This window comes from Mus caroli, unplaced genomic scaffold (genome assembly GCF_978045245.1).
Source record: "Mus caroli unplaced genomic scaffold, Mus_caroli_1 scaffold_11, whole genome shotgun sequence".
Lineage (NCBI taxonomy): Eukaryota > Metazoa > Chordata > Mammalia > Rodentia > Muridae > Mus > Mus caroli.
The window spans coordinates 94511177-94520526 of record NW_028227266.1 but is presented as its reverse complement, the minus strand read 5'-3'; the positions used below and the strand labels follow the sequence as shown (position 1 = coordinate 94520526).

At 38.5% G+C, this 9350-nt stretch overlaps 1 protein-coding gene across 5 annotated transcripts in view; it reads left to right on the top strand.

The window, feature by feature from the left end:
* Trpc1 (transient receptor potential cation channel subfamily C member 1) overlaps positions 1-6541 on the top strand; it is a 45894-nt gene extending 39353 nt beyond the window's left edge. For all 5 annotated transcript variants that reach the window (XM_021171740.3, XM_021171739.3, XM_085827904.1 and 2 more), the window contains 4 exons: positions 1318-1493; positions 2754-2955; positions 3206-3400; positions 4634-6541. In XM_021171740.3, the coding sequence (XP_021027399.1) occupies positions 1318-1493; positions 2754-2955; positions 3206-3400; positions 4634-4861 (801 nt within the window). In that variant the 3' untranslated portion in view covers positions 4862-6541. The remainder of the gene's footprint in view (positions 1-1317; positions 1494-2753; positions 2956-3205; positions 3401-4633) is intronic.
* The last annotated feature ends 2809 nt before the right edge of the window (positions 6542-9350 follow it).

Genomic DNA, 9350 nt, shown 5'->3' with positions numbered 1-9350 from the left:
TACTTCCTCGACATAATTACTTCCTAGAGCAGCTTGCACAGAGGGTGCAGTCGTACAGCAGGGAGGTGAGGGAAAGATGGTCACTCCTAGAAAGGAATAAGGGCAGTCTGGATGATGCTGCTGTTCTTTAGGGTTAGCTGAGAATTGGTTACAAAATCAGATGAAATGCTACAGGGCTTCATTTTAAAATGATTTACTATTTGTAAACTTTAAGAAGCCACATAAATTTTTTATTGGAAAAAAATTATATTTTGGAAGAATTCACTACATAAGGTGAGAAAATTCCAAAATCAAATTACATGAAAATATACATCACAATTTCTTTGTACAATAGGTGAGGAAAATCTGCTGTAAGAAGAAACAAATATGGACTAAGGAGAAGGGTAATAGGACAAATAGCATTTTTAATAGCAATCCCAGATGTAGAAAGCCTGTAGCTGCACATGCTATATTCATCCAACCTTAATATTAGACAACTTAAGGGCAAAAATAAAACCAAATCTGGATTTTTGTATTGTTTGGAATAAATTTCACTAAAATGAACTTAGAACAGCCTTTACACTTTGCTTTTAAAGTTCTCAGGAGATAATGACTAGGATCAAGAGCTCTCAACAGCCAGGCATGGTGGCGCACACCTTTAATCCCAGCGATTGGGAGGCAGAGGCAGGCGGATTTCTGAGTTCCAGGCCAGCCTGGTCTATAGAGTGAGCTCCAGGACAGCCAGGGCTATACAGAGAAACCCTGTCTCGAAAAACAAAAACAAAAACAAAAACAAAAAACAAAAAACAAAAAAGAAGAAACCACATCAATATAAGCATTTATTTTCTAGAGAGTCCTTTCCTTTTATCTCTGCTAACTGGCCTTTAGATAATCTTTATGTTACCAGCAATGGTGATGCTTGCCTATAATCCTAGCATATGAGAAGCTGAGGCAGGAAGATTGTGAGTCTGATGGCAAGATTATGTCTCAAAAACAACTATTACAAGGAGATGAACATCTCTGTGTCCTTCTTCTCCCTCCACAGCAGTGATACCCTTTGAAGACTTTGTGTGACAGGAGCTGTGTATTTAGTACTCATGGTAATGGTTTAATAGAATGGCTTTTGTCAGGTAGCTGGGGTTGTTGGGTTTATTTTTTTGTATTCCCACAGCTGGAGCTTTGATGCTCTTAACATAGCATATTGAAATTTAACCAGGCTAAATAAAGGGTGTGGCTTGTGAATCATGTGTTTGTTTTTCTTTTACTACTGGGTAATTTCATATTTAATACATAGTTTTCCCAACAGTTTTAATGTACACCTATGTGATGTGTCCACAGATTTCAATGGGACAGATGTTACAAGATTTTGGGAAATTTCTGGGAATGTTCCTCCTTGTTCTGTTTTCCTTCACGATTGGACTGACTCAGCTCTATGACAAAGGGTACACTTCCAAAGAGCAGAAGGACTGTGTGGGCATCTTCTGTGAACAGCAAAGCAATGACACCTTCCACTCGTGAGTGACTTCAGAGTTTACTAGATGGACTTTATTGAGTTCTGTGTGGCTACTCATTACACAAACACAGCTTAAATTGTTCTTTAAAGGAATCCTTTTTGAGTGTCTGTAAGCATTAACAAATGCTCATTTTTCTTGAATCATTTTCATCATCTTTACCTATAGGATCTTAAGTAGTGATCTAAATGATTCTATGTGTCTTTTCTACTGATCTGTCTGAACAGAGGACATTTGACATTTTTACACTCTCAGCACTTTGGGAAATTTCTTCTATCCATCCCATATATTAGAATGTTCAGCATCTCTGCCTGTAAACTAGTAGTCCATGTAGCAACTCTTGGCTACAGTGCAACCCGGAGCACTCATGTTTCACTGTTTACAGTTGAGGACCATTAGAGCTTGAGGACCAGTCCCCTGGTATATCATAAAGAATAGTACAGCCACTATAAATTAGACAGAATACTCCATCAGGTTCCTTTTCCAGTGCTAGGGGGGGGCGGTCTGAGCCAGGGTACTGTATACGCCAGGCAAGTGCTAAACACCAAAGTTACACCCCCCAGTCTTATTCTCCTCATTGTTAAATAAAATACAGACAAGTATTGACTTGTATATTTGCGTGTTCTTATCATGTGTCAAAGTGTCCCCTCATTTAATGAATACGATTTCTGGGCTGGCCAAGATAGACAGGCAGTGGGGGTGATCATGTAAGACCTTGCTGTTATTGTAATGATTTGGAGCTATTGTAATTTAAAGTCACCTGAAGGCTGAAGTAGAGGACTGATAGAATCTAACTAGACACCCCATGGACTATTGTATTGGGACTAGAAAGGCAGCAAAAAGATTAAATAGGAATAATATCTTTGCACATGTTCCTCATTTAAAATAAAATCTTTAGGGGCTGGACAGATGTCCTAGTGGTTAAGAGCACTTACTGCAGAAGACCTGGGTTTGGTTTCCCTCACCCACCTGGTGGCTCACAGCTGTAACTCCAGTTCCAGGGGATCTGGTGCCTCTTTTGACTTCAACAGGATTCTGTATGCATGTGGTATGCATACATACACTCAGGTACACACACATCAAATAAAAATAACATTTAAAATAAGACTATATATTCTGTGAAAATAAAAATAAAACAAAAAATATTTTATAATGTATTATACAAGAATTACTAATGATTCCTATGTATAATTTTGACATAAATGCATTGTCTGTTCTTGCTAATTCATTTCCCTTTTAAATAGAATGTACTTGCCCTTACAGGTTCATTGGCACCTGCTTTGCTCTGTTCTGGTACATCTTCTCCTTAGCGCACGTGGCCATCTTTGTCACCAGGTTTAGCTATGGGGAAGAGCTGCAGTCCTTCGTTGGAGCTGTGATTGTTGGAACTTACAATGTTGTGGTCGTGATTGTGCTGACGAAGCTGCTGGTGGCGATGCTTCACAAGAGCTTCCAGCTGATCGCAGTAAGTGCTGTCTTCACATCCCATGAGATGTGGGAAACCAAGTAACCAAGGATGACAGAATCTATGAATAATATTTTAAAATTAAATATAGACTTAAAAATATAATGTCTAATAACTTCACATCGTTGACCAATTCTTTTAATCTATAAGATGTGGTAACATGCAGACAGTTTTAATCAGTATCTCCACCAACCTTCCCATATGCATTCAGCTTGTGTCCGGTCTTATTTTATCCTGCTTTTCCTCATAGAATCATGAGGATAAAGAATGGAAGTTTGCTCGAGCAAAGCTATGGCTTAGCTACTTTGATGACAAATGTACACTGCCCCCACCTTTCAACATTATTCCTTCTCCAAAGACGATCTGCTATATGATCAGTAGCCTCAGTAAGTGGATTTGCTCGCATACCTCGAAAGGCAAGGTCAAACGTCAAAACAGTTTAAAGGTGAGATTAGAGCTTTGAATTGCACCACAGTTTTACAATTGTTCATTTCAATTGTAATTCTTTCTTTGTCTTATTTATTGATCCTCAGTCTTACTATGCAGCTGGCATGGAACTTGGCTTTGTATACCAGGCTGGTCTACAATTTGCATCCTGTGTGTGCCTACGATGGGCTGGGTTGTGGGTGCTTGCTGCCAGCTGAGTCTGGCCATGCCCAGCTCAGATGTTTCACAGTGCAGATATGCAGGGTTGATAAGAGCTATGCTGACCTGTTTCACTTATATGCCTAATGTGTGATTTACTATATAGTATAAAACTCAATAAATAATTGAGAATAAAAAATAGAACTAAGGATTTTTTTACTTGGCTGGGTTCTTTTTTTAGTTTTCAAGTTTCCCTAACACATGAACTCCTTTCCCATAGACTTGCACTATAGATTTAAGGAACGATTACTAGTTCATACTGGTTTTAGGTCTTGAAACTTACTCAGTGTATTTCTTATCCAATGTGTGCTTCTTGTAAACCATGGATTGGTAAGTTTCCTAAAAGACCAGACAATAAACATTTCACACTCTGTAAACCAAACAAAACAGAAAACACCATCTCAGAAGTTATATAAGAGAAACTTTCCAAAAACTTACAGATGAAATTAAAAATATATCAGTAAATAGCAGTTACTGTAAAAGGTTACTAGGGAAAACAGAATTCCCTGTGGTCCGGTTGAATTTTTGCTTAATTAGAGTTGAAAACCAAGCTGTCCATCATGAAATCACTACAGAGATTCATCTGCAAACCCTTGATTACTCACACAGTAAGAGAGACAGGGATGGTTGGGGTCTTTTGTGGCAGCTTATGTATCTCTGCAGTAGACCGAGCATCACTGAGACTAAGCTTCGTCAGTGAAATCAGCCTAACTGGGAGTGAATGAAGCAGATATGCAGCCTATATTACCTTAAGCATATACTGAGTATCAGTATTATTCCAAAGTAAGCTGTCCTCTAAATGTACTGAAAATACACATCTGTGACTCTATTATTTAAATATTGTCTCTAGGGCTGAAGGGTGACATGATGGCAGATGTTTGCCTAGCAGGCATGTGGCCCTGAGCACACCCAGGCACTGCAAATATATATGTATATATGTGTGTGTGTATACATGTTCTTACATATATATGACTGTACATACACATATGTTGTTCTACTGTCATTAATTACCATATGGTTGCTTGTTTTGAAGGAGTGGAGAAACTTGAAGCAAAAGAGAGACGAGAACTACCAGAAGGTGATGTGCTGCCTAGTGCACCGCTACCTGACGTCCATGCGACAGAAGATGCAGAGCACAGACCAGGCCACCGTGGAGAACCTCAATGAACTGCGCCAAGATCTGTCAAAATTCCGAAATGAAATAAGGGATTTGCTTGGCTTTCGGACTTCTAAATATGCTATGTTTTATCCAAGAAATTAACCATTTTCTAAATGTTGTAGAAATAATTTTCCATAACAGATCTGAAAGACTGTATTTGCATACCTTGCAATTAAATCAATAAGATATATATATGGGCATAAACAATTACACAAAAGCCATCCTTTAAATATTTATAGCATAAATATATGTCATGTAAAATATGTATATAGAGTTAGTTTTTTAAAACCTGTCTGTGGCTTTTTGTAGAAGCAGACCCATTTTGTTCGCATGCTCTTTTGTTTTCTTAGTTGGTCAGTGCTTAACTCCATCATGTTTAAGAGGGGCAGCTATCAGTGTACACACGGCCCACTCCATTTTATAAAACAAAGATCAGCAAATGCAGCTACCTTAAGACACACTTGAAATGAAGAGCTCATGGTGTTTAAATCTCTTGTTTTAGGAGTTCACACAGGGTTCAGTATATTGTTTAGGAGTATAGTTTCATCTAAAATACCCTATTTTTTCTTTTGTTAGAATCTTAAGCAGCAGAGAAAAGTTTCTAGTAAATATTTGAATTTAAGCCAGTCATGGTAAGGCACGCCTTTAATGCCAGCACACAGGAGGCAGAGGCAGGCAGATCTCTGAGTTCAAGGCCAGCCTGGTCTACAGAGTGAGTTTCAGGATAGCCAGGACTACACAGAGAAATCCTGTCTTGGAAAAAATTAATTTATTTATGTCTATCTAAATTTATCTTGGTATTTGTAGTGTAATATATTTACTTTTACATGGTTATAATAATTTTATATTTTTAATTTTGTTTTGACACATTATTTTATATCTAGTTCTCTATATTGAGGTAGTTTATATGTTTAAGTATTTATAGAAGTCTGTGATTTTTGAAAAATAGTAGCCATCTTTTACCCATAGAATATTTGTTCATATTTATACATTTGCAACGTTCCTTCTCTAGGTATTTGGCTAGTTTAGCTTTTCCTTCTAAGTTTCCAAGTTGGAGTAAACCTCACCATTATAAAGGTGAAGCTGCTTGTCACCATTCATGTGGTCACATGCTGGTCACAGTGGGCTTGGCTGGAGAGCCCTGCAGCCCTGAGGAAAGCTGCTTTCCTTTCAGCCGAAGGCTCTTGAGCGACTCTGGCAAAGTGTTTTCCTCAGAGCCTACCATAGCTTCCACAAAAGGGGCCTCGTGCTCGCTGCTGGAGATGTAAAGCACTGTTTAATCAACTTGAAATAAAAAGAGAATCTGACTGCTTTTCAGTGTTCATGTGAGGGTGTGGCTGAAGGTTTCCCAGCTATGGCATGAACATTCTTGCAGCGCGCTTGGTGAGGAGTTACCTTCCTAACTGAATGTGAGCCGGCATTGAGGCCAGAGTGCAGACAGCCCTGGTCTGTGAGCACCACCTACTCTGGGGCAGCTGAGGATTCTAGTGTTAGCTTTCATCTTGCTTTTTACATTTGTTTTTAATGTTCAGGTTTAAGTGTTCCCTATTTTGGGCAAATTCTTATAAAAATGTTTATTGTAAAATTATATATTTTGTCTACAATGGGATTATGCGCTTCCAAGTTGGGATTTTACATCAGGATTTTTAGTCATTCTAAAAAAAATACCTAATTATTAAAAAAATTTATAGAGTACCTATGTGTGCATGAGTTACTGATGGGGTATATTTTGAATGACAGCATATTGTAAGAAAAAAGTGAATAAAAGTTGACATTAGATCATAAGTTTGATAGAGCTTGAGAATTTTATGATTATTTGCTTTTTATTTTTTAATTACTTTATTTTATGTGTGAGAGTATTTTGCCTGCATGTATGTGTGTGTACCATGTGTGTGCCTGGTACTCACAGAAGTCAGAAGGTGTTGGGACCCCTAACTGGAGTACCAGACAGTTGTAAGCTGCCATGTAGGGACTAAATTGAGCCAGGTCCTCTGGAAGAGCCACCAGTGCTCTTAACCGATGAGCCATCTCTCCAGCCTCTCATTTACTTTTTAAGTCTGAGATACTATAGGGATGGAAAGATAGTTCAGTGGGGGCAATGTGCTTACAGCAAGCCTGATGCCCTAAGCTCAATCCCTGGTACCCATACAGCAGAGAAAACCTACTCCCACAAGTTGCCTTATAAAATCCATATGCATGCTGTGTCACACAGTATCTGCACACATACACAGAGGAAAATATTTGAGACATAACTTATATGCCATCTATAAAATTTAGTGTTTTTTTTAAAACTTATGATCACAAAGGCTTAAAATGCAAACTGCCAACATCAGACACTCAGCAACACTTACCACTTCTAGGAGCAATACCATCTAACTGTTAGATCTTCCCTAGAGCCGTGAAAATGGACTCAGATGAACTATACTTTGTGTGCCTTCAGCCTTCTGCAGTCCTACCCTGTGGCAATGCTGCTGCCTTTGCCACTCTCCTTTGGAAGTGTGTTGGTAGGCATACCTTTAGATTAGGAATCTGAAATGCCGAAAGGAGGACCAAAGAAAGGTGCAGCTGCCCCGCATCAGCAAGATGAGTCAGCATATGTGTGTCAGAAAAGTTCTGGCAGAAAGAACAGAAAAGCTGCTATGTCACTTCAGATCTCACACCCTAGTTGGAAGCACACAAAGAAATGAAATTAGTCCTAGGCAAGTTAACACATAAAGCTACCACACATACACACTGGAGATATCTGCATCACACAGATGAATCTTAAAAAGTGATACAAGCTAGCCACAAAGGCTATAGGCTGCACACTCCTGTACAACACTACACACACACACACCATTAGAAACTAAAGTCAAATCATTGGTTCATAGGATGTGCAAAAGAGATCAACTGCACAGCTCAGAAAACTGCTTTTGTTAAAATGGTGGATTTTAAGTTGAGCCTGGTGGAAGATAAGGCAAGAGAATTTTAGGGTTCTAAGCTAGCCTTGACAACATGACAAACTGTAGACTAGTCAGAACTACATGGTGAACCCCTGCTTCGAACAGTGAATTTTAATGTATTAGAATTATGCTTGTGTCAACCTGATGGGAGTTATATAATGCAGTTATGATTAAAAGAGCTAAGAACTTAAGAGGCAGAGGCAGGCAGATCTCTGTGAGGTCAAGGCCAGCCTGGTCTAGATTGAGTTTGGTCCAGGGCTATGCAGAGAAACCGTGTCTCAAACAAACAAAAACTAAGAGAATAACAGGCATCTTAGTTTGCTGCTACACAAGAAGTGATCTGTGATGTACATCCAGGAAAGACTAGCTACCTGGCATCTAACAGCAGCACAATGATGAGTCCATAGATAATTACCATTACATGATATACTTTTCAAAATGAATTTTACTATTTAGGTTATCTGCTTTTTCACACATGGAATGGTCAATTTCTAACAAAAACTAAATTGACATTCGGATTGGAATTACATCAAATCTAGAGACTAATGGGATGAAGTTATAATTTAGCAATTGTTCAAAGCCATCTAGGAAAGGCTATGGCAAGCAAGTGAAGTTCCTGGAGATGGCCCACCGTTTTGCATGGCTGCGATGGGTGTGCTCTGCCTCAGGGACTTTGTCCCAGGATTGCTTCTCACTGCTGATATGTGTGACTTCCCTGCCATTATTACATAGCCTAATGATTCCTGGACATCAACCCACCCTACTGCGCATGAAGATGAACTTTCATTTATTAATGCTAGATGAATTAATTTATAGCATTTGAGTCAAATAATTTTAAGAGGAAAATTTAAGAAGTTGGTCTTAGTTGTTTTGCCAGAAAGATGTCATAAAGAATCAAGAATAGAATATATCTTCTCCTCATAGAATAATAAGTAAAGGCTGCATAATAAGGAATAAATGAGCTTTTATAATTGCAAGAGAAGAAAATAGACTTGGGACAGATCTGTGATTAAGGAAAAACATTCATTCTAAGTCAGGTCCAAGAATGAGGCCACAGGTGTGCACTGTGATAAAGCAAGGGCACGTGAAACGGTTGCTTTGAACTTATAATGAGCTTATGGAATGAAACACTGCTTTGAACTCACTATCGACATCCTTCTGTAACTCCCCTTTGTGTAACATTTTATCTATGAGGTAATTTTCTAAAGAACTTTTACCTAAGAAGGTATAAGAAGGCCAGAAAGAAGAAATAAATGTGGCATTTGAAACTCAGTCCCATCTACCAAATGTATATATTTATCTGTCTATCTATACATACATACATACATACATACACACACACACACACACACACACACACACATATAGGCGTAGGTTTATGTGTGTTATGTAAGTATGCATGAACACTTGTGGAATTGTTGAGATAGGTGGTTGGGCCTAACCAAAGTGTGATGTCTCTGTGTATCTATATGTGTGCTCAATTTCTCCCTTTCTTCCTTTTCTTTTCTCTCTGGCTCACAAAATGTAAACATGTTTTTTTTTTAAGTGGCCTAGGCAATCCAAGTTATGGACAAGCTCCATTCTCGTCATCCTGCAATCAATTTCTTCTCTGCTGTCTCCCATGGGGAATGCTATTTAAGGGGTCCATA